The following is a 25,368-nucleotide window of genomic DNA, read 5'->3' as shown; positions in this document are numbered from 1 at the left end:
TGGGGGACACCACTCGTGACCGGCTGCCAACTGGATTTAACTCCGTTCCCCACAACTCTTTGGGCCCGGCCATCCAGCCAGTTTTTTACCCAGCAAAACGTGTGCCCATCCAAGCCTCCAGCAGCCAGTTTTGCCAGGAGAATGCTGTGGGAAACAGTGTCAAAGGCCTTACTGAAGTCGAGGTAAACTACATCCACAGCCTTTCCCTCATCCAATAAGCAGGTCACCCTGCCGTAGAAGATCAGGTTTGTCAAGCAGGACCTATCATAAACCCATGCTGACTTTGCCTGATCATCTGGTTGTCCCGCATGTGTTGTGTGATGGTGCTCAGGATGAGCTGCTCCATCAGCTTCCCGGGCACCGACATCAAGCTGACAGGCCTGTAACTTCCCGGATCATCCTTCCGACCCTTCTTATAGACGGGCGTCACATTGGCCAGTTCCCAATCTGTCGGGACCTTCCCGGTCAGCCGGGACTGCTGGGAAATGATGGAAAGCGGCTTGGCGAGCCCCAGCCAGCTCCCTCAGGTGTATCCCATCAGGTGCCATAGGCTCGTGTGTGTCTGTGTGATGCAACAGGTCACTGACTGTCTCCTGGATTACGGGGAGGGTCGCAGCGGCACTGGCAGCCGCCGCGCTCCGCTCCTCTCCCCGCCGGGGCGGACGCCCGGCTCTCGGCTCCCCCGCCCGCCATTCCCCGCCGCGCTCCGCCGCGCACGTCCCGCCGCTCCCCTCCGCCGTCCCGCGCAGGCGCGCAGCGCCACCGCCCCCCGCGCAGGCGCCCCCCCCGCCGCGCGCGCTGCGCAGGCGCCGTCCGGGCCCGCCGGGGCGTGCGTCGGGGCGTCAGGGGCGCGTCGGCCGCTCCGGCGTCGGGCGTTCCCAGGGTGCCCTGCGCGGGGCTGGCTCCTGCCCACAGTTGAGTTTGGCCCCGAGCGGAACAGTCGGGCCCGGCCCGCTCGCGCCGCCGTGGTCCCCCCCGCGCCCCGCTCCGAGCGCCGCCGCCCCCGCCTCGCGGGGAGCGAACATGCGACTCCGGCTCCCCGAGGAGGCCGCCGCCGGCGAGTGAGGAGCCGCCGCCCCGGCCCGGCCTGGCCCCGCCGCCCGCCCGCCCCGGCCGCAGCCGCCCCGCTTCGCCCAGGCAATGACAGCGGCTCCGGCCCCCTCCCCGCAGCAGATCAGGGACCGGCTGCTGCAGGCCATCGACCCGCAGAGCAACGTGAGTACGGCCCAACGGGCCCTGCCGCTCTCGTGCCGGCAGCGCGGGGACGCCGGCCGTGAGCCGCCGCCGCGGGCCCCCCCCCCCTCCACCTCCACCTCCACCACCCCCCCCCGCTCCCCGGTAGCCCGCCGCTCCCGCCGCGCCGTCCCCCCGCCGCTGTCCGAGGGGAGCGCCGGGGCCGCGCGTCCGCCGCCGTCGCCTCCCCTCCCGCCGGGACCGCGGCTGCGGCCGGGCTCCTCCCCGGGCACCGGAAGCCTCCGCTGCGGGCGGTAGCGGGGACGCTCCCCAGCGCTCTGCCCGCCTGGGGTCCCGCTGCCAGCGGCGCTTCGCCGCCCGGTCCCCCGAGCCGGGACCGCGGGGCCGCCCCGGCGGTGGCACCGGAGGCCTCTCCCCTCCTCGCGGGGAGCCGCGTCCGCCCGCCGCCGCGGCGCCTCCCGCCGCCGCACGGCACCCCCCGGGGCCGGCCGGCGCTGCCCGGCCATGCGGCGTGCGGCCCGGCGGCCTCCCGACGCCAGGCCGCGGCTCGGGCGCGGCCTGCAGGGGGCTCTGGGCCGGGCTCCGCCGCGGCTCGCCGGGACCTTCCGGGGCGCCCACCTGTTCCTCGGCCCCTGCGGCCCCCGCCAGTCGGGGTCCTGGGGTACCCCGGGCTCCGGGGATGCCGGGAGGGCTTCGACGGGGACTTCGGGGCTCTGGAGCTGCTCCAGCACCGAGCAGCCTCCGTCTTCGGTGTTATCCTTTAACTGCAGCGCGCTAATGAGCTTATCGGCTCCTTCGGGGATGTAGTGTAAGCACACAAGTCGGCGTGTATTTTACCTGTAAGTGGCCTTAACGTTAAAGTGGCGCTTGTCCAACGTACCATTTACTCCTTTTAAGGGGTTTTTTGGCACATTAAAGCCGTCCTTAAGGCAATCCTCTGCTTAGGTGTTTATGGCTGTGAGATGACTGCAGAGCCTGCAATCTGTGAGATTTTTGAATCTTAGGTCAACAGTCACCCCAACAGGACGCCAAGGTGGGTTTGTCTCGGCCATCTGCAGTTTGTGGGGGCAGCTACGGGCACGTCAGGCTGGACGCGTGTGTGTTACTCCAGGAGGCTGGCTGTGTGAAATGGTACTTTGGTTCTATTAAAGTCATACCTGCTCCTGTCTGAACAAGTGGGTTTTTTAAGATTGAAGTCTTAAAGTAGCTAATAAAGTTGTTGCCATTTGGAAACCACCTGGAGTGGCCTGCATGTGACATGAAAACTGAAGAAAAATCACCCTGACCTTGTAGCTGCTTTAGTAATCTCCTGTGATGTGCATTGGTCATGAGCTGCAATATTACATGTTCGAGTAACAGTAATGAATTATAATGGTAATTGTGGGTTTTTAAATGTCAAAGTTGTTTGAGTTTGCAGTACTTTAACGTGAATCTTGCTGAAATGTCAGTTAGTACACTTCATGAATTTTGTTTGCTCTGAGTTCTCTCTTTGTGGCTGTAAATTTTTCACTTTATGTTAGACCAAGTGCCAACCCAGTTTAATAAATTTCTAACAGATCTATGGTTTCTTTTAACTTCAAAACTGTCAGCAGCAATGATTACGCTAATTCTGGTGTTACTTTCTAAAACACTGTTGCTGTGCGGAAATAAGCTGCCAGGAAATATTATTTTGTGATGGATACTTTTCTCCATATGTTAATGTTACATTATGCTGCGAATGCGCTCGCAGTTTGGTTGTGATGAGGGAGACCAGAAATAACCAGGCAGCTGTCTGCAAGGGGGAGTTAGAGCATCAGCCAGGAGCTCTGCTGGGCTTCCAGCAGGTCAGTAGCCCCATAAGCTTAGGAGTGATGTATGTTAAATTATAATTCGACATACTTGATACTTATCCAGGGCAATAATTGGTGGCAGAAAAATCAGCCCATTGTTTAGAAATGCCTGTAGGCAGGGGGCTGTCTTCCATTTTAACCTTTTCCTCGAAGGAGAGCAGAGGTGGTGTAGTTGGGATTCATTGTGCAGCCTTAGATCTCAGACTCTTTTCTCCAAAGCACGTAGAATACGTGGTAATCAGTAAAACTACCTGTCATGCCACTTTCATGCAGGGAAGAACAGCTTAAATTTTGAACGTGATTAAAAGCAGATTCTGAATTTAATCGCACTTGGGCACCAGCGTAAAAGTATAAGAAAGTGTTCTGATGTTTTCCCACAGGAGGAAGTCACTGCAGCTCCGAGCTGCTGCATTTGCGGGTACTCACAGAAAACTCTGGCTACTTTCTTCTGGCTTTTAGAATCTTCTCCTAAAAGAAGTGGTTGCATTCAAACTTACGGTATTCATTATTGTGATTGACTTCCTTATTTACTGAGAAAGTCAAGCTTTGAGGCCTGGATTTCATTCAGGCTTTTCAATGTAATTGTTGGTGTGTGTACATGCGTGTTTCTGGAGAGGGGAGAGGGTGAAAACTGCAGGAATATTGCCAGGTGTGCAAAAACCAGCCCAGTTTTGTGAGGTTGAAGAGGATAATATGGTTCTTTATAGCGCTTTACTGTAGGGCACTGTAAATTTAAGCTTGACTGATATGTTCTCTAGTAGAAGCTGTTTCTCCATTGTGGATGTTCATTCCAGTGTAGCTGTGAAGGTCTTTGTGGTATATACAGATCTTGGTTAACTCTGAGGTCCTGCCTTAAGTTAAAAAAAATTAGAGATAAGTTTCCCTACCAGTGTTGAGTTGAACTGGTCAAAATAACCTTTTCCTCAAGCTTTCAGAACCTGCTTGCTTTGAGAAATCATCTTCTGTGCTGGTTGTTCATCTTTGTTCAAACTGCTACCTAAAGCTGTGCTGACTCAGGAGCAGTGTTTTAATTGTACACATGCATTTAGCACTTGAGACCTCTTCTAGTAATTGCTGCAGAATATATTTATAACTTAGTTTCACACACTTGGTTCAGAATTTACATGGGTAACCTCTATTTCAAAGGAGACCTATAAGAAATAGGCTATTTTAAAAAAATTACATCATCTTGGAAGCCACCCGGGATGTCTGGTATTATGTCTTCAGTTATTCAGCCTATTCCCCTCAAAAAAACATATGGGCAAACTACTTCTGCTACATGACTTAAACACTAAGTATCAACATCAGTTTCCTTCCAAAGCTTGGGCGTTAGCGGGAGCGTACCAAGACTCGTATGGGAGGAAAGGATGAGTTTAGTGGTATCAACCACAATGATGGGTGATAGGATTTTCTTGCAGGAAAATCCTTCTCCTGGAAGAACTGTGTAGAAGCAGTAGCTGAAGAAGAGTGTCCAAAACCTTATTGTAGCAGTTGCATGAGATCTTACAGAGGAGATACTCCTTGGTTCTGGTAGAAGCAAGGCTTTTCCCGTCGGGCTCAGTGTGCTGAGAAACCACCTCTTCCACCAAGCAGAACACCTTTGCCTTGTTAAATTGTGCTCTGTGCTCTTCAGGGAATTTATTACCTGATGTCAGGAATAATGAGATCTGTTAGGTTTTGCTCTGTGGGAAAGCCTGTCATTTCCAACTGGCTGTTAGAATTGTGCTTGCAATTAAATGGTTCCTCATCATGAATATGTAACTATCCTTTCCTGATTTTAAATATTAGACAATAATTTAATTATTTGCCATTAATACCTTTCTGCGATGCAAATGCAGCTTTGGTTTGAGTAACAACCCATTATATGCTCACCATGTGGCTGGAGCTGATTGTAAATCAGGCTACCATTCGCGCGGTATCTCAGCTGGCCTTGCTGCTCAGACCTTCAGGAGAGGTCCATGATCTGAATTATTAATAATAAATCGGTCCGTGTGTTGTACTCTGTTAAGTAGTGCATTGGCCTGGGGTGATCTTCCAGTTAACACGAGTTGCATAGTTAAAGGTGCTTCCATGGCTGTTTTCTGTATTGATTCCTTTACCAAAGTCCTAGAAACAAAAGCTTCCATCAGTGATGCGTATGCTTTCTAGAATAGACTTTAAAAAGGAGGGGAGAAGGTGCAAGACGCTGCTGTAATAATATAAATGTAGAGGGTGGAGGAAGGTGGTGGTTTGCTTTGGGGGGTCCTGGTGATTCTTTGGATGCAGACAAGTGTTACGTGTGGGAGAAAGTAGACTAGGCATGGCTTTTGCTTTAGCTTTATCCTTTTCTGTGAGGCCTTAATAAGCTTATCAGTTCCGAGGAAGCTGCAGTGTGCAAAGACCTGTTGTACCTCTCGCTGTTTTTGCTTGTTTCCTTATTGTAGCCCATCTTGTTTCAGGTAGGATTTCATTTTGTGCGTCAAGGCAGGGGATTGGGTTTCAGGTGCGTGGTGAACCACGCGGGTGGTTGTGGCATTTCCTAATGTGGAGGTTCTGAAGTGGTGTTACCATGTCAGTCCTGGGTTCCAGATAAAGATTGGGGCCTGATGTAGTAAGTTCTGTTGTGTTCAGCTTCTTAATTTTAAATAACCTTAAATGAGGAAGACTGCTTATTTTGGTGTTCTGCCTTGTTAACAGCTGGATACACTTGGATTCACCTGTTTGAGGGTGGTGGTATAGTTGGTTTCTTGGCCTTTCTTTGCAGCCTTCCTCTCCACCTCTTTCAAAATAGTTTTTTTTTGCTTGGTGGAAGTTTATTTCAGTAGTGCCTGTGATGCTTACACAGACATAGATACTGAATTTAACTAGTCCAAGTTAGCACTTATCTGGTTAGTTGCCTGGATAGTCCTGGTCAGTTTGTTACTGGTGGTAATACAGCTGGTTACTTTTTGAGAGGCTTTTTGGGGGCGTTAAAAACTCTTCACTTGCAGGGTACCCCTTGCACTAGTGAGACCATTACAAAGTTTGAGGCTGCCAAGACAAAATCAGAGTAAACAAAAGTAGCAGGGAGTTGGGGTTGAGGGGTCAAAGCAAGGGGAATGCCAAATTGCCTTTCTGTTGTTAATTCCTTGAAACTCCGGAGGTTGCAGTGATGATGGCAGTAGTCATTTGCTCTTAAGCTGTAATTTGAGTGTTTGTTTCGGTAGCAGTGACAATTTAAATAACACCCACTTCTTATTCCTGCTACACACACCCATTTTATGTGTGCTGGTGCAAGTATTTGCAGGATCATGTGGTGAACTGAGCTGGGGAATTGATCAAGGTTTAAAAAAGACAATACAATTTTTTTTTTTCCCCCGGGTAGGTTTTGATGTTGTTCGGTTACCTGATAAGTCTTCTGGTGCATCACAAATAGTACTGGCACAGATGTGGCAGCAGAATCGGGTATTAAAGTGTTTAAATAAGTATGGAAGCTGAAAAGTAGAGTCCTGTTTGCTTCCTCCTGCTTCCCCGCTGCCTTAGCAGGCTGGCTCAGGACCTTGTAGGAAAGAGGTATGTGCTACCTGTAAAAGTCAACTGCACTGGTCTGTCTCTTTTGAGATGAGAGTGGGTGCCTTATGGTCAAGTTTAACTTGTAGAGGCTTTATTGTCGCTGTCACCTGCGGGTGGTTCACAGATGTCTGCGTTCGTTGCCGTGCAGGAATGCAGGGGCTCGGCGTGAGTTCCTGGGATAAATGCTGGGAAACTTCTTTATGGACAGCCAGAAGGATGCTCCTGAGTGGTGACTGATGAGTGAGCTTTGCAACTCAAGAGTAAACCATCTTACACTAAAGGTTGTGTGGGTAATGCTCCAAATAATCAAAAAATGAATTGATGTGGCTTAAACTCGCATGTTACACCGACTGAAACTGCCAATGGAGCCGCACCCGGCGGAGAGCTGCGGTGATCCCCAGCCATTCCCCACCTCCAGCTGCACGTTCCTGCTCCCTCCCTCGGGCTGACCCTGCGCTGGGCCGCTGAGGAGCTCACCTGGCCAAACCCGACCTGAAAGGGGCTCGCCCGGGGCTGCTCTCCCTGCCCTGGCTTGGCGCGGACTCACGGAGGTGGCAGTTCTGGCATGAAGCAGTAGCTGGGGGAGTGTGTGTGGCGAGGAGGGGTGACGGTGGGGTCGTGGCAGCCCTAAGCAGTAAAAGCTCAAGCTCCTGGAGGGGCAGCACCCTCCAGCCAGACACCCCTCAGTTTATCAGGATGTTTTCATTAAAGGGAATCAGGCTTTCTAAATCCATATAATAAAAGTTTGCTGCAAGTACCTGTCTGCACGTGCTGTAGCACGGACCCTTGGTGAGAAATGAAGGCTTTGATTGCTCAGAGGCTGGAGGGAGAAGGTGCTGGGAGGGACAGAACTAATCAAGCTCATTTTTCTTGATGTAACCAGCAGCTTACTGAATGGAACAACCATCTTTTTGTAGGCAGAATAAACATCAGGAATAATCTCTGACAGTCATCAAGAACCACTGTGTGGAAAAGACAGCTGATGTGTAAGATGTTCATCCTTCCAGGAGAGATGGGCTAAAACACTTCCCAGACAGCAAAGAACCTGAGGCTGCCCTTTCCCAAGTTGCTCTGACTTGGGGCAGCTGGGTTCCTGCTGGTGCAGGCATTAAGCCATTTCTTAAGCCATTTTGGTGCTTGTTAGCACACAATTAACTCAAGAAAGCAGTGAGCTGAGGCAGCTGAGCATGGGGCTGGAGCTGGGGTGGGCATGGGGTGCAGCTGGGTGGGCTCCTGCTGCCCAGACACTGCAGCCTGACAATGCATGGGTGGGAGGGAAGATATTTGCTGTCAAAAGCTCCCAAGTGGGGAGAGACAGTCTGTGTCTTAGAAAATATGAAGACCTTTGGCTTAGCCTATGTTTCAGAAGTCTGGATGTAGGATAGAAACTCCAATTTCTCATTTGGTAGGGTTTTGTACAGTAAGTTGAGGGTGAGCCCAGTTTAGGAGTAAGGTGCGGGTTGTTGCCTCTCTTCGGGGTTTTGGTATGGCCATATGACACAGTAGTGTCGTTCTGGCACCTTTGGCTCCTGATCAAAGTAGTTTCAGGGCAGCTGAAGCTTTTTCTCCCAGTATCCTATGAGGGGAGATCCTTTTCCAGTTTCTCCAAGGAGCTGCTGCAGTTGACAAGTAGAGTTTTCCTTTTTCATGAACCACGAAAGCTTCAGGATAGGGAAAGAAGGAATTGTTTCTGCCTGCTATGGAAAATTGATGTTAATTAAGAAGCACATCTTTTAAGGCATGGTTACTTCAATATATTAGATTTGGAGTTCAAATTAATGTCAGTATAGTTTTTATAAATAAAAAAAGCATGTCTGGTTTGGCTGATAACACTTTACTACTATCTCGTCTCACCCATTTTGTGCTTGGTGATAACTTCAAATAAACTTTCTTCGCTGTGTATAACACATGGTATGATGTGGCCCCACTTACACACTCGGTCCTTAAAGAAATATTTAAGGTAAAGGTAAGTATGTCACATTTGGTTTAATGTATGTAGGTTTGTTTATTCAGTATTCTAACAGCTAAATTATTCTTTCTGCAGGTAATTCATGCTTTTAGTGTTTGGAACAATATTTAAGTACTAGCAAATTGCTTCAATTTGAGGTGCAATCTGCTAAACTTCACAGCGTGTCAGTGTTTTCTGGGGCAGGGCTTTCATAGGGCAGCGGTGCATGCTTAAGTGTGATTGTTAATATCAAAGTATAAAATTTTCAGCATGTCCAAACAGTCGGTGGTAGAAATTTCTATTGGGGAATCACTGGAAGTAAAACGTAATTAGTTCTGTTTTACTGAACAAAGTGGTTTTCTAACATAGCAGTTGGGGAGGAGAGGAATCCTACGTCCAAGTCTGTAGTATTCAGCAACATACTCAACTGGGTGTATTTTGAAACTTTGTGCTGTAAAGATGACTGTGCAGAGGTGGAAGTCTCGTCTAAGAGTGACAGCCAGCACTTTTGTGGAGCTGCTTTCTCACATACTGTTTTCATGCGGAATCCTCTTGCAGAGTATCATGATTATACTGCAGGTTTAACTTGATTTATTTTTTTTGTTAAGGAGTGTAGAACTTCTGAAGGCAGAGGAGCATGGGTTTTTCCCAAGGTGGTGTTGCACATTCATAAATAGTCTTCAGTTCACAAACTTCCAGCGCTGAGTGTCTGTAACTCGAGCTGTCACTCAAGCAGAGCTCTTTGAGCTGGGTAGCGTGGTCAGTGTGTAACACTCCGTGTGCTGTGTAAATTATTTGTACAGGAAGGAACATGGAATTTTTGTATCTGTGTGTAAGTTATCATCCTGAAAGTTCCAGGAAAATGTATACCTCAATATTACAGTTTATCCTTGGAGAAACTACAGTTGATTCTTGAATAGAGCTGAGCATGATGAGGTGGAAGAGAAGGTGCAAGTGGTGGTATTTCAAATGTATTTGCAAAGATGGGATGCCTGCAGCTTTTGTACATATGGGGCAAGCATGCTGGTTAAGGATCTGACTGCATCATCAAATCTCTGTTGTTGTGTGTAAGAGTTTCAGTCTATCAAAATTCAAGCTATTGGGTGTTGACTTCGTGTAGTATTTTCTTCACTGGACTTTTTAAGGCAGGCTGCCAAGGGGCTTAAATGGGGTTTTCTTAAGTGGAAAAGATGAAATTTTTTGCCACTAGGTTAGAAATAACTAGCACCAGGTTGCAGCTTCCTGAGTGTTCTGTGTTTAAATATAAATAAAATGCTGATGGGGTACTGGGTTCTTTTGTCCTGTCATGATCACACTGGGCAATTGGCTCTGGAGTGGAGCTAGTCTTCAAGTAGCCCTCCAACTTGTAAGCCCTGCAGGTAGCTGCTAATGATTGTGCCACTGAATGGAATGGCCGAGCATTGCTTTCCCCATGTTCTCCTGAGGACCTGCAAAGTCTTCAGAGAATTGGTGGTATTTGGAAATGGGTGACTGGTGGCTGCATTTTATCTAAAATTCGGTCAGCAATAATTCTAGGAGATGGGTGAATTGATTTCAATTTTTTTTGCATATCCATAAAACTTCTCTATGGTATGTGCCGACAGAAATTCTGTAATTGCTGTTGAAAGAATATGGTGACTTCTCTGCAAACTTGCTATTTAAAACTGTCCCAATTTGTAAGACTATATTTTTCTCAGGTATTGTGAACAAATATGCCATGCTTAAATTCTCATGAGCAGTCATGCAAGCATATTGTGCTTCAGTGTGATGAATTACAAACTCCACAACGCAGTGTATTCAATAGGCTCTTACCTTAGCTGCCTTTATTGTTTAAGGAATCAGCTGAGAAGCTTCCCAAGATTTGGAAAAAAGTTGTCCTGCTGCATTTAAAAATACACCAATATGGTGATAGGTGGTTTTATTTTTTTAAGAAAAGAGTGTAAAGTTTATGTTGTGGTGACATTAGTAGGGCTTTTCTGTATTACATTCAGATGTAAACCGCTCCGTGTCAACAGCTCGGGGTAGATATTCCATGTGATGGGTAACATAATATTTAAAAACTTTAGAGCTCTTGACCCTTTGAAGCCATTCTCGTCAAGTCCTTAAATGTGTGTTGCATAATTTTCAATCTCCACTAGTTCTCTGGAGTGCATGAAGATTAAGCAGGTGATTGCACAATGATTCTGTCCAGGCGATGCCTGTAAGGGTCATTCTCATCATCTCGTTTGGTGTCTGATTTTGCTCCTATCATAGGACAGGTAGATATTAACGGCGAGTTCGGGTGGAGTGGAGAGCTGCTGTGCTGGGAGCGTCCGGCGCTGCTGGCACCCACCTCTTGTACGTTAACTCTCAGCATTGGCTTTTCACTTCCCCCAGTAACCACAGCCTAAGTACAGACTTCTGTGTGACTGAGTGGGTATCTCCTTACCGTAGAAAACACCAAGATCATCATAAATCAGAAGGGGTGCATCTTCAGGCTGAATTTTCTGTATATTCTGTATTCTGCCTGAATAATCAACAAACGCTGTGTCTCTTGTTGAAGTCAGAGCAGTTGTTCCTGTGACTTTCATTATACAGCGACCTCATTGTATCGCTCTAAATTTTTAAGCAGTAATTTTGGACTTTAGTTCATGGTTTATAATAAATAATAACTACCAAGATTCATCTGGTTGAAGTTTCTGTACAGGTGGAAGAGGAGGAGAAACTGTTATCATGTATACAACAAAACGGTGTCGTGGTTAGATGTCCTTAGGGCCAAGTTAGTGATTGGGTTTTTAGGGCTTGTGTGTTAGTGATGTGTTCTATGGGTGTTATTTATTGTGCTGAAACAATCTGTAGTGATTGCTGCACCTGGGGGGTGACAGGTTGCATTATTTTGTATTCTTTGGTTGTGCAGCTCAACAGTTGACAAGTCTTGTTCTGTAAGACATGCTATGTTGTTCCACTAAACGTTAAACACATTTGTAGCTGGCCCTGTGATCCATAGTATTTATACTAGAAAGCAATGGATGTGTAGGGCTGGGTCAAACCCAATAGTTTCCATGGTTATTCTTGTTTTATTGTGCTTTGTTTTGGCAGGACAGTGCTGTTATGGAAATGTGCTCAGGTGTTGGGACGTAGAGGGGTAGGCGTGAGGCGGCTGACATGGTGATACAAAGTGACTGCAGAGCCTGAGTGGCGATGAGCTGACTGTGAAGGCTGGGACAGCCTTGGGCATTTCTTGGGCACTTGGGATGGTGAGCCTGCCCTGTGTGGCTGGGCAGCACGGGCCAGAGGGGCAGTGAATTTTAAAGTGTTGCATTTTGTAAGTCCTTTATAAAACTGCTTCATATAATTATGAATTTGAGAGGACAGAATTTAGAATTACTATTTTGAGTCTAGTTTGGACTAGATAAATGGGTGTTTCAATGTATTTCTGCTACTTGCTGTTCGGTGTCTGTTCCCGGGTGTGAATCACAGGGATGTGTGGCTGGAAGGGACTTCATGAAGCTACGTGGTCCATCACCTTCGCTGAAGTAGCATCGCCTATATAAAAAAAACTCCTTCTAGACTTGTCTAATCTGTTCTTAAACCTCTGTAGTGGCTATGGAAGCTATTTGGGAGCTTATTTGAGTGCATTAGTAGCTCTCTGGTTATTTGTAATATGTAATCAGTTGCAAATGAGGGCAGTGAGCATGAAAACAGGTGATCACCATTTTCTTTATTATGACTAATAATGCATAGAGAGCTTATGTTAAGTTTCATGTGTCTCCTCCCTATTTTTTTTCCAATACTGTGTGAATGAGAACTTAAACTTGTTTCTATTAACCATGGTTTCAAAACCTCTTATCACTGCTCTCCACTGAACTCCTCTTTGTATATGTTCTTGAACTGTGGTGCCTTGAGATGAACATGTAATTCCAGCTGAATTTGATTCCTAAACCATTCCTTATCAGTTTGGTGTTGAGTGAAAAACAAGACTAAAATTATCTTGCTTGCAGTATGCTGCGGTAGATACCACTGAGACTGTTCTGCCCTGCTGTGACAATGCCTGCCTGGCTTTGTGGTCCGTGCTACCCACTCCTCTTCTCACTCTGTTCCCTTATCTCGAATTTGTGCCACACATGTCTTTCCAGTTTAGTAGTATTTCATGTAACTAACTTTCACTTCAACTGCTGGGCTTTTTAAATCAGGTTAATAAATTTGTTCCCCAAAAAGGTTTTGCCCAACTTCATGGTCTCATGGTTTGTTTTGGTTTAGAGGGGGGTAGGGGAGAAGTGTTGGGGCATCATGTTGCAGTCTTTTGTGTTTGGTATCCATCTGAGGAGTAGGCACTACAGGTACAATTTGTATGATACTATAGAAAATGTTTAGTGAATGTTGAAGTTGATGGACAATTATTCCTCTCTGTAGTAACAAGAATGTCTTCCAATTATTGGCTAATAAATATGAACGGAGAAAAGTGTTACAATGTTGAGTGTTTTCTGTTTGCCTTAAAGACCTCTTCCTATAGAGCAGGAGGACTTTCCTCAGTGTGCCACTGTGAACTGGTTATGTTCTGGGCATGCATGTTGTCTCCATAATCTGTATTTTACTACCTCTTGTATCTTACTTTCTAAATGACTCCACTGATGGATGCTCCGTTGGGTGGTCTCCCCGGCCTTGCCAAAGCCTGGAGAGTTTTCCTGCTACGTCAGGGGCCTCTGCCAGGGTTAGATGTGCCCTTTGGAGTGGGCCTTGCAGCGAAGAGCTGGAGTGTTGATGGCACTTACCAACTGCTCTGGATTTGTGTCTCGAGGCTGTTTGTAACTGCTGGGGCAAACTGTGTTTTCTGCTGGCAAACTCCTCTTAATCTCTTGGCTGTTCTAGTCTCTCTACACCTTACTTATGTGTGTACATACTGCCAGAAGGTAACAGGGGGCTAAACTGTTGTCCTGCTCAATGAAATATTTCAGGTCTGCTGATTTCTTCGCAATGCGCTATTTTGTTGGAATCTGACCTTACTCTTGTTTGATGGTCTTGGCTGTGTAAAATATATATGGGAAGGTATCTGAGTGATGTTACTTTACCGTTAAATAAAGCCTAAATACAAATAATAAAACATATGCAAACTGTTTTGACTCTTTAAATTAGACCTGGAAATTTTAAATCCAGAGGTCAGGATAAGGGCTTGCTGTGCCTGGACACTTTTTGGACTGTTCTTGGTAGTCAAGGAGCATTTCTTCTACTTGTTTTGCAGCACAAATTTCTGATCAGTTTTCAAAGCACAGACTCCAAATTAATTTCTGTCATAGAAGATACTCTCAGTGGATGACTTTCAACCCAAATCATTGATTCCTTCATGTTTAAAGATCTGCTTTACTAAATACTATTAGAAGACTCGCCTCCACCTTTAAGAATATCTTCTGTGTACTGGTGAATATTTGAACACTGCTTAGCAAACTGACTTTCAAACATTTTTTGATAATAATGAACAAAGTAGTGCATGGTCATCTTTTTGGTATGTCATTTCTGTGAATAGTATCTCCTGTACCCTATCTTTAGACAACATCATGTCACATTGGGGGTAGGGGAAACTGTTAATAGATCAGTTGCAAGGGAACTGAACTAAATACCAGCAGGTTTTAACCTGAATTCTAACTTTGTGTTTGGTCTGTATCTTTTTAAAAATGACATTATAGTTTACTGTTCATGATATGTATTGTTAGTGTCTGGTGTCTAAGGTGTCCTATATGAAGTGCTAAATAAACACTATACTACTGTATTTCCATTGCCATATTTAAATAAAGCCTACTATGAATAGCAACTTCTCTCTTCTTATTATTCCATGTTTCAGATTATTATGCAATGAAGTAACTTTTATACAGATGCAGTGCTGGGGGCAAACCTGACACTGATCAGAGACCCCAGTCCAGGGTAAGAATTGGTGCTTAGGTGCAGGTAATCACTACGCTGCTCTGGAGAAAATAAATGTGAGTGGATGGCGTTGCTCGTGGTGCTGTTGCTGTAACTCCTTCTGAATCAGTTCTGCCTTCCTGGCAATTTCAGCAATATTGACCTTGAACCAGGATTTTCCTGCATGTTATCCTGCACTACCTTAAGGATATACATTGCCCACAGATATATGACAGTTTTTATAACTACCCAATAAAATGCTGCTGTCTCTAGGAGCAGGGGGAAGATGACAAAAAATGGTACAAATGCTCCTGTGAACTTCTGTATAGACCATACTCCATTTCCTGTATTAATTGCCAACAGAAAACACCTAATTGGCGATAGAAATTTGGATCGTGTCTGTAGGAAAGTTAGAAAGATCTGTCTAGTCTTCCATGGTGGGTCCACTTCTCTGCCTGCTTTTGTAAAATTGCTTTGATACTACAGGTGGGAAAATGTTACAAAAGTACTTTCTTTGAAACTAGCGAAATATTGAGTATCTGTAGCATATTCTGAGGAAGTAAGTTGAAGTATGATGACAAATGCGTTCTCTCAAGGCTGGTGTCTTCTGATATATCTGTATAGTCCGTTTCAAAAATGCCTACAATGGAGTCAGATTATTATTATTATTATAACCTGTGATTTCAGGAGTTTTAGAAAAGCTTCAGTGATTAGGAACTCTAGACATAGTAGGCCAAGTGTAAATACTCTTTAGAAACTTTTAAAGATACTAATGTGACCCATATGGATGATAATACTGTGTCAAAAGATGCCTTTTGGTGGTGTTATGTGACCTTTATGCAAGGGATAAAAAAGAGTCTTTTCAGCCAGAATCCAGTAGGAGAGGAATCTGTATGAGCAGCTTCACTGCGAGGTTTTTTGTAATTGTGCACCTAGCTCAGGTTTCCGTGTTGCAAGGAAACAGCTGCTGCTCCTACTCCAGGCCTGTATAAACTAAATGTCTCAGCAACATCATCCTTGCTAACTCGCATCTGGTTTGTCACGTATGCAGAGATCTTCAGAAACATCCCTGTGAAACATTAAAACAAAAACCCAAATTGCTTTATTCAAATGACTGCACTTGAAGGTTTCTGTAACATTTGTTTCTTAGGCAGCACTGGAGTGAGAGGCAGGTTATCCTGTGCGTCGAGGCAGTCCTGAGGAGGAAAGGTGTCACATTGCTGCTCATTTTGTGGTTTATGTCTGGACTGGTCTGTAGATGAAAGAACAGAATCAAAGCCAAGCATTTGACTGTGCTAGTCCAGCATAAAATGCATCCCAGCTAGTCCTAGCCCTTCCACACCGCCGGCACGTGGAAATGGCAATAGCAGCTCACATGCGGATGCTGAGTTTGCTGCTATTTTCAAATCTACTGGGGAAGGAGATGGTAGAATTGGAGGTGGCAGGGAGCAGCTGTACGTTAAACTTCCTGAGCCCAAACACGCTTCTTACCCTTTTAAACTGCTGTGTAACACCCTGAAGTTAGTTACTGAATTGTTCTTGATTTATAAAAGCTAAAATAGGATTAAGATGGCAGTTAAAAAAAGGAAATTAAGCTACTTGATCTTTTCCAGAGAGTTCAGAAACCCATGCTTTTGTCTGAGGCTGCAGTAAAAACTTTTAGTGCTTAACTTGGAAGAGATCTCAGATACCAGTAGTAAGCTCCAGAGTATGGCTGAGTGACTTAAGGAGACTTGCATGGAATAAATAAGATTTGTTTTCTGTGACTGTCATTAGGGTTGGCTGGAAAGGATTATCGTACATGACTCAAAGCAGATGTTCTCCAGTAAACTTTCAAGTGAATTAGTCTGTGTGCCAGTCAATCTTCACAACATGGGAATAGCATGGGATAATTTGAAATGCCGTATAAATTATTCTTACCCGTTTTCTGCAAGCTCCTTAATGTGAGGTCCTGGGGTTGCTTTGCGGAGGTCCTCGTTTTGGGGTGGTAGTAACAGGTTGCAGTGTAAGTAGACGAAGGCAAACAGAAACTAAAATAATGTGCAAGTTCCTGAGATGCTGACTTACGCAATTGTACTCTTAACAGTGTCTGAAGAGAGCAAAGCTGCCAAACTCCCTTGTCCCACTCAGCTTTATATTACTTTTGTCTATCTGCTGTGTAGCCAATAAGCATTTTTAATATCAGCTTCCATTAATAAATTATAATTTCTGGTGCTGCTCAAAGCAGGATGATGTCCTGGTGGGTTTTGTAACTTCAGTCTCGTGTCAGCTATGATGATGTATTAATTATATTAAGCCAGTAACAGACAGTTTAAGGTGAAGATACTGGTGTGTAATACTGATGTGCTGCTGTTATTGAAATAGTGTCTTCACATTGAATAGATGATACTTGAGGTGTTTTGGGGAGGTCGGCTTGTTTTCATCACAGTGTTTAACTATACCAAAAGAAATTTCATAGTCTCTCTTATTTTGAAATAGGTGAATATAGTTTTTATTCTAAGCTTCTCTTTATGGCAGTTTGGGTGAAGCATTCCAAGAAAACTACGCAAAACTACTGGGGAAGGGTGGAGAAGTTGTTGAACCTGCCTGAATGTTATATTTTTAATTTTTTTTAAGAACCGTGCTTCCTTGCAGGTCAAAAAGAAGGAAGAGATTGGGGGAAGGTTCTTGCAGTTGATCTCAAGTGTGAGCCTTCATGCTCCTTGCAGCAATCGCTTCAGTGTGACAGCATGTTTTCAATTGGTTACAAATGTGTGAAGAATCCGAAATGGGTGTTTTGTGTTTTACCAGAAGTTGAGTGATCAGCACAGACTCAGCGGTGCAGGGCTGCTTTCGCTGTCTTAATTGGCACCATGTGTCCCTCGGAGGAGGGAGTGAAGTAACAGGCTCGGTGTAGACCTGGTCTCTGGTAGGAGATTGAGCTTTCAGGGGCATCCAAAGATGTGTATTTGGGTATATTGAACAAAGGCAATGCTGTTACTGGAAATTCCCTGACCAGTTTCATCTTTCTGTAGGTGTGTATATACATGAGCGTATCACTTTCCTCATCTTGACCTTTTGATAGACTAATGCTCCTGTTTTGCCATCAGTTTGTCATTTAGATAATGAATATTTGGGGATTACCAGTAACTGCAAAAATAATTGTACCAATTATTGGTGTGTGCAATACACAGAGCCTTTTTGCACCCTGGTAATTCATAGTCTGAAATACATGTTGGGAAGGAGAGTATCATGTTTTGCAAGTCTAAAAATGTTTGTCTGGAAACTCCCAGAATTGAGAATTAGCTATTCCAAGTGCTCTGGTTCTAGAAACTGAAAAACCCCTGGTGTTATGTATTCCTTAAACTGTGGTGTAAATCATCCTTCCTAGGGACTGAGGGCAGTGCAAGGATCAAAACATGGAAGAAAGTCAGTGTACTGAAGTGAAATAATAAGAACTAAAATGTGTCAAAATATGTTCTACTGCTACTTTAAAGCTTAAGCGGGGTTTTACCAGACCTGACCGGATGGCAGAGCTTTATTTAAGTATCTGCAGAGGCGTTGTAGTTCAGTGAAGAAAGAACCATTCATCTTTGGACTGAAGTTGGTTTTACAACCTGTAAGAGTTATCATCATTCAAAGCCTGTAGAGATTTTTTAAAAATAATTTAGATAAAAGTAAATCTAAAATTCAGGCAGAGTGCTTAATTGCTGACAGCTTTATCCAAGTATCTCCAACATTAAGCAATCCTGCTGTGATTGGAAAAAACATTGTCTATGCACAATTTTCTGAAAGGAGGAGACTTCTGCTCCTGATTCTCCTGTTGTATCTTAATAGACGGGTAGAATTGACTTGGAAAAGCTAATTCTTACAAACTTGCAGTCTTTTTAAAATGAAGAATCTTGCAGCGGAGTGTGTGGCTGGGAGGGTAGCGCTACCTGATTACGCTCCTGATAAGACTTTAGGATAATGTGGGATCCCTGCAGAGGTTCTTGCTGAGAGATTTTTCTCAGATGCAGTTCACGTCCAGTTGAGTCACAAACGCAATTAAGCAATAAATGAGACTGATTCAAGTTTTCCTTTGCTTATCTTTTAAATCTATCTACAAAGGTGAATTAGAAATTCCAGTTTTTGGTGCTTTTAACGTCAGGTGATGGAAATACAGATCTCTGTAGTCTGAGGTTTCTCATAGAAATTATTAAAATCACACTTGGGCTTAGCATCTACAGGTTGTGGCAACTGCTGCTGTGCGGAGCTTACTCACGTGGGCAGGAATATTGCAGTGAAGCCCGTCACAAAATCTGATACACGCTTTGTTAATGTGATGTGAATTTCCACAGTTACTCTTCACCGTCTTACGGATCGGGCCATACAATTCTGGAATAACTGGTGGAGTTTTTAAGGAGGCTGTGGAGGAGCCGTGACTGCATCCCAGGCCGGGTCTGTCCGACGCCAGGCGATGGCCTGAGGACACCCACTGGGCGCAGCCTCTGCCTCCTCTGTGCCTGCGCCCCGAGGAGTTCATCCCCGGGGCTTGGACTGTGGTGTGCAGCTGCAGGAAGCATCAAGATTTTGAACAAAATCGTAGAACGGAGACTCGTGTCAATCTAAAGCGGTGCCTAAAGGAATAAATGCAAGATTTCTGATTTGACTCGTGGTTCTTCTTGGTCCACGTGGCACTTATGTTTCCACAGGCCATAGGACAACTAACTAGTACCTTGGCTAGGCGTCTCAGAATTTTGCTAGTAAGTCATAGTGGGTTTGTTGCTAATGTTTCCTTTAGTTTTACATAAGAGCATGTTTGTTACAGCTCCTGCAGTTTCCAACTAGGTCAGTAAAGTGTCCTTGTCCCTATTCTTTGAACAATCAGCTCCCTAAAGCCAGACAGTGTGATAGCAATTTTGTGATTAATGCTTCCAGCAATTATAAAGTGGAAGGTCTTAAATTACATTTGGTGACTAAGACCTGTACATGAAACATGAAGTGACTTTGTCTTCCTTGTTGCAGATCCGTAACATGGTGGCAGTGCTGGAAGTGATCTCCAGCCTGGAGAAATATCCCATTACCAAAGAGGCACTTGAGGTATGTCACCCTCTAAACATGACTTGATTTTTGTGTGTATAAAAGGACTTTGTCTGTCTAATTTCCATAAGAGCTTTTCTTGAAACAATACATTGATTGCAAAGGATTCACAATTAAGATATTATTTTGTCCCTCTCGTGCTGCTTCTGACATCTCCGTGCATACACAGTGATTCTTTCTGGATTCAGATCAGTATTCTGTGCAGCACAGTTCCTGCTCATGCAGGGCATTAAATTAATCATTGCTACTGATTAATTCTGTTGCGTTCAGCAACATCACTCTGCTTGCTGAAGTACCGGTCACCTTTTTAGACGTTTGGTGACCAAGCACCAAAGAATCTGAAATAGGAATCTAGTTACTCTGTGTCTATAAAATTAATCATAAATTCAGTTAAGCGGGTTTCAGTGCCTGATCTAGTTGGTGAGATTAGGTGTGTTAAAAGCTGAAGTAGCAGGTGGGATGGCTGCAGTCCCACTGGCCACGCTTAGAAACAGAGCCCAAAGAAGTTCTTATGGCTAAACTATCAAATTTTTTTCAATCTTTATATTGAAATTATTAGTGTTACTTGCTTTTCAATATTGCTTAATTATAACCCCAGCTGTACTTCAACATCTGTATCACAACATGTTGCATATTTCTCTCACAGTTTGGTCTATGTGTTCCTTTGAAGAGCTTTTCTTAAGTAATCTGACTTGTGGAACAATTCTTTGTTTTCAAATGTGCTTTGGGAACAATCAAACACTTCACTTCCTTCCGCTTATGAAATCACTTTGGGCCACCCTCGGAATGCTTGTTTAAATCGGTCTTTCATACGTTTTTGAGATACTGGGGAGTGAAGGGAAAGGAGAGATGGAGGAAGAAGGTGGGACGTGAGTCGCACCCTGGCTAGTCAGGTTTGTGGAATGGAGATTTTAATTGTCAGCGTATTACTGTAACCAGCAACGATTCTGGAATTTTTTCTCTTGCCTCTTTCTGCAGCTCTTATACTTTCATTGCAATAAACACGCACCTTTTCTGCCTTGGGTGCTGCATTTCCCCTCGAGTCTGAAGTTGCGCCTTTATTCTCAAGGTTCTTGCTGATTAAAGAATTCCTTTCTGGTGTTTTTCACAGCTAATGGCTCTGGTGCTTTAGCCAGGGAATAAAGACAGTGTGACTTGAAATCCGCAGTAGGTTTCACGTTGCATGGCAGAGCACTGGACCAACTGGAGTAATCCTTTCCAAAAAGATTAATTCAGCACTTAAATCTTTAGCAGTTTTTCACTAGGTATTTCTTAGGGTAAGGATTACGGAGCAGAAAGGTACCTTAAGAATTTTCTTTAGAGTGATACCTGTTTGTAAAACAACTTTTGTTTCTTTATAGGAAACGAGACTTGGGAGGCTTATCAATGAGGTGAGGAAGAAGACATCCAATGAGGAACTTGCCAAACGTGCCAAGAAATTGTTGCGGAATTGGCAAAAGTTGATAGAACCTGTAACCCAGAATGAACCAGTGCCAAGAGGGTTGCCGAATCCACCTGGATCAGCAAATGGTGGTGCTCACAACTGCAAACCAGAAGCGCAACTTCCTGCTGTGGCCGGATCAAAGCCAATCAGCGAATTGAAAAGCAGGAATGATATACAGAAACTAAATTCTCCAAAAACAGAGAAATTGGGAAACCGGAAAAGGAAAGGCGAACACAGGGATGGGCATCAGGGCCCTCCTCCCCCAAAAGTCTCCAAAGCTAGTCATGAAGTATTACAAAACTCTTCACCCCCTCCAACAAATGGAATTGGAGGTAGTCCTGAAAATTTTCCTAGTCCTGTAGACGTAAATCTACATGCAGGGCCTGAAAGCAGCAGGACAGAACTCAGTGAAAACGATAAACACAGTAAGATCCCAGTAAATGCTGTAAAACCTCACACCAGTTCTCCAGGACTTGTAAAACCTTCAAGCACTTCCTCGTTATTAAAGACTGCAGTGCTTCAGCAGCATGATAAATCGGAAGAAACCATAGGACCGCACCAACCTAAGAGTCCTCGCTGTTCCTCGTTTAGCCCTAGAAACGTTAGGCATGATACTTTTGCTCGGCAGCATACTACGTACTCACCAAAGGATTCACTGCCTAGTCCATCTCAAAGGTCTCAGTTCTTGGATACTGCACAGGTGCCATCACCGCCACCATCCTTGATGCAACCCTCAACACCTCCAATGCCAGCAAAAAGACTGGAGTTCTCTCAGCCATCGGTAGCTGAGGTGTCTCAGCACTGGCAGGAGCAGCAGGTACCGTCGGAAAGCCAGCACAGGCACACAGCAGGGACACTTCAACAGCACACATCTCCCAGCTGCAAAACCAGCTCCCACCCCGGGGAATCTCTCACGCCACACATGGGCTTTTCACAGGACACTTCAAAAATGGACAGTGATGATGCTGCTTCAGGTTCCGATAGTAAAAAGAAGAAAAGGTACCGGCCCAGAGACTATACGGTCAACTTGGATGGGCACCTGACAGAAGGGGGTGTGAAACCTGTGAGATTAAAAGAGAGAAAACTCACTTTTGATCCCATGACAGGACAGATAAAACCTTTAACACAGAAAGATCCTTTGCAGGTAGAAATCCCTGCACTTACTGAACAGCACAGGACAGAAACGGAAAAGCAGGAGCAAAAACCCAACCTGCAAAGCCCTTTTGAACAAACGAACTGGAAAGAGTTATCCAGAAATGAAATCATTCAGTCATATTTAAACAGACAGAGTAGCTTGCTGTCTTCATCGGGAGTACAGACTCCAGGAGCTCACTACTTCATGTCTGAATATTTAAAGCAGGAGGAAAGCACTAGAAAAGAGGCTAGAAAGACTCATGTTCTAGCTCCTAACAGCAAACCTACAGACTTGCCTGGGGTCACAAGAGAGGTCACAAGTGATGACCTCGACAGAATACGTGAACATAACTGGCCAGGCGTGAACGGTTGTTATGACACACAGGGTAACTGGTATGATTGGACACAGTGCATATCTTTAGATCCACACGGGGATGATGGTAGATTGAACATCCTGCCTTACGTCTGCCTAGACTGAGTACAGTTTTGCTAAAAATGCTTTTACATCTGCAGTTAGCAAAAATGGCAGACACTATGCCACTTAAAGATGGAGAAAGCCTCCTGTCCTGGACAAACAGGCCCAACGAGCAGAGGGTGTGAGGGAGCTGGTTCTTTACAGCTCTTTCCTTTAAATTCTCCTTTTGTGAAATGCTGCTACCAGTTTACTAACAATTGCAAAGGAAGGCATACGAAGGTTGATAAAATGAGTTCAAAACTCTATAGCGAGCCAGCTATAAAAAAGTGTTAGTCCCCAAGAAGTGAAGAGGATTTCCAGCACTTTCTGAATGCCGGAATCTTATTACAGGCAGGTACAGAGAAAATTGTGGAAGTTACCTTAACAAAATATGCATCTATTTATTTGACTTGATTTGGGTTTTTATTTGGCAGTGAGATATTCGAGAGACAATGTGCAAAAACTGTAGTTTTATTTGTATCACATCTCTGAACATGATTGCGTTTTTTTTAAAGTCATGTGGTACGGAGATTGGGTTTTAAACAGCAGGTGTTGCACTGCAGGCTGGGAGACCAGCTTCAGCTCAACATTCCATAGGCATCCACATATTTTAGTCTGGTTTCAGTTTAAATCCAGTCTCTGAGAAATGCTGCAAAAACTAGATGTTTAATGATATTTTTGATCCCACCACCACCAGCCAAATATTTTTCCTCCTTTTCCCTTCCTGCAAACTTCTAGGAAAAAAAAAAAAAAAGAAAAATCACCTTTTCTAGAATCTAAATGTAATGAGGGTGCTACAAGTTTGTAACTGTACTGTGAGAGGGAAAAAGGAAGCCTGTTTGTATGCTGGAAATATACTTGTTACCATTCCTTTAGATATTGTTTGCCTTATGGATATCCATCATAAACGCAATTTGCAAAAACAAAGAGCCTTAGTGAATGTACAGTAACTAGACTTCTGTGTTCTTGGGATGCAGAAGGGAGCAACTTTGCTATTTGGTCCTTTAAGTGGACACATTGTGATATAAATGTGGAAATAAAAAAAATTTGCACAAAACAGTTTGTGAATTATTTATACTTAACTAGTTTTTTTTAAAGTTTGCTCAATTCAGAACAGCTAAGTGATCATCGACACCGAGAATCCGTCGGAGCGGTGTGGTGAAGCTGAATCCCATCCGACGCTGTCGCAAGCAGCTGGCTGTTAGGGATATGCAAAATGTCTTCCAAGTACGTTGGTGGTATTCAGTCGCACAGGTTGGATTTTTGTTTGGTTTTTTTTTGAGCTCTGGTTGCATCCAGGGTCTAGAGACTGATAACCCAATTGCTGTTAATGTACCTCAAAGTCTAAAAAAAAAAAAGATCAGAGTTCATCTTTTTTTCTCAGTAACTTTGTAATGTATTATTCCTAATTGTTAAAATGCTTTCTAAAGCAGCCTGGTTCAGTATAGAAAGCTCAGAATTTCTATTAACTGTAATTGCTTTAACATTTGGGACTAGTTGTTTTCTGCAGTCCCCAGTGCTGGGCTTCTGTCTGGGGGAAGAGGGGAGGGGACACTATACCAAAAATATTTCTAGGTTTAGTGATGTTAACTCTGTTAACCCGTTTGTGCTGGATCTCGCCTCTGTGGAGAAGCAAGAGTTCTCCTGCCTTTGAGAGCAGAATCAAGCTCTTACATGCCTTTACAAGGGTGTTCCTCGCCACGTATACGTTAAGTTGGTTCATTCCCTGGAATACAACTGATAAGGTTGTATTTTTGTTTATTTTGAAGTCATTCTTGTTCAAACCTACTGTTGTTGTGATCTGACTGGTATTGAAATGTGTGGGTGTCTCAAATCTTTAACTGATGTCTGTTTGATTCCACATCAGATATCTGAGGTCTGAGAGTGAAACCAGAAAAAGTGGTTACCAAAAAAATGTTTCCAAGTATATTTTCAGTTTAATTCCGTTTTGTCCTCCTGCAGTTGCGAGGTCAAGCAGTGTGTTTTAGAGCTGGGGAAAGCTGCTATCTTGCAGTTCAGAAAGGCAGATTTGATGGTAGAGGGCTAAAAAGCTTAACATTTTGGAAAACGCTTGGGTTTCGTTTATGTAAAAAATATTGTGCATCTTACTCCCCTCCCCGCCCCTTCTCCCTCTTTCCCTGAATGGTCTTATTTACGAACAGGGTCTGTGCTCTTTTGAGGCCTTTGAATTTAGGGCAAATTTCAGGAAATGACAAAAGTATGACATTACACTTTATAAACGCCATCTCTTTCTCCACTGCTTACATTTCCGATGCGATCGCTGGCCCTTGCGGACCGCCCTCGGGGAGCTGATGCCCTCAGTTCGTCCCTGCTTCCCGATCGCATCCAGCTCGCGGTAGCAGAGCGGCCGTGCTGACGCTCGCTCGGCGCGAGGGAGCGTCGGGTGTCGGAGCCAGCCCCTTCCCCAGTGGTACACCGTCGCTGGAGAAATCCCCTCCCAATGCAAGCTTCAAATCTTCTTCCAGACCGAGTCTGTTTCTGCTGTAAGGGTCAACTCATGTGGATGTCATCCAGGGTGAGACGAGGCTTGACAATCTTTATTTCAGCATGCTAGTATAACCAGTTCTGTGAGCTCCAACAAATGTGAATAAGTTTACAAGGTGATATTTTTTTTGTCAATTTTGTAAACAAGTTCAAATGAAGTTTACCGTGTGCGTATCTGCTGTGTACTCTCATTTTTGCATGAACTCAGTTTCTCTGCTACTGGTCTCTCCTGACTGCCTTATAAAATTATTATTCTCATCCTAAAATCGTACATTAATATACTGCCATCTCTTTCTTGTCAATGGATGACATGAAATGGCTCATCTGCAAATCTTTTGGGACTTGCCATTACCTAAAGTGCATGTTTTTACAGGTACTTTAATGATGTAGAAAT

At 44.5% G+C, this 25,368-nt stretch overlaps 1 protein-coding gene across 3 annotated transcripts; it reads left to right on the top strand.

Moving 5' to 3' along the window:
* Positions 1–932: 932 nt before the first annotated feature.
* On the top strand, positions 933–25,145 carry MED26 (mediator complex subunit 26). Of its 3 annotated transcripts, XR_012626513.1 has the most exons (4): positions 933–1,215; positions 19,363–19,437; positions 20,799–22,824; positions 23,568–25,145. XR_012626513.1 is itself a non-coding variant. In XM_074851261.1 (3 exons), the coding sequence occupies exons 1-3, from the start codon at positions 1,141–1,143 to the stop codon at positions 22,491–22,493; spliced, it is 1,845 nt and encodes a 614-aa protein (XP_074707362.1). In that variant the 5' UTR covers positions 933–1,140; the 3' UTR covers positions 22,494–23,526. The 3 variants fall into 3 exon arrangements, 2 of the variants coding, with proteins under 2 accessions (XP_074707362.1, XP_074707363.1); XM_074851261.1 differs by lacking the exon at positions 23,568–25,145 and having other exon boundaries at positions 20,799–23,526; XM_074851262.1 differs by lacking the exons at positions 933–1,215; positions 23,568–25,145 and adding an exon at positions 6,391–8,520 and having other exon boundaries at positions 20,799–23,526.
* The last annotated feature ends 223 nt before the right edge of the window (positions 25,146–25,368 follow it).

The sequence above is a fragment of the Strix uralensis genome, chromosome 27 (genome assembly GCF_047716275.1).
Source record: "Strix uralensis isolate ZFMK-TIS-50842 chromosome 27, bStrUra1, whole genome shotgun sequence".
NCBI lineage: Eukaryota > Metazoa > Chordata > Aves > Strigiformes > Strigidae > Strix > Strix uralensis.
The sequence above is the reverse complement of the archived record's forward strand: the minus strand, read 5'-3'. Positions and strand labels throughout refer to the sequence as shown.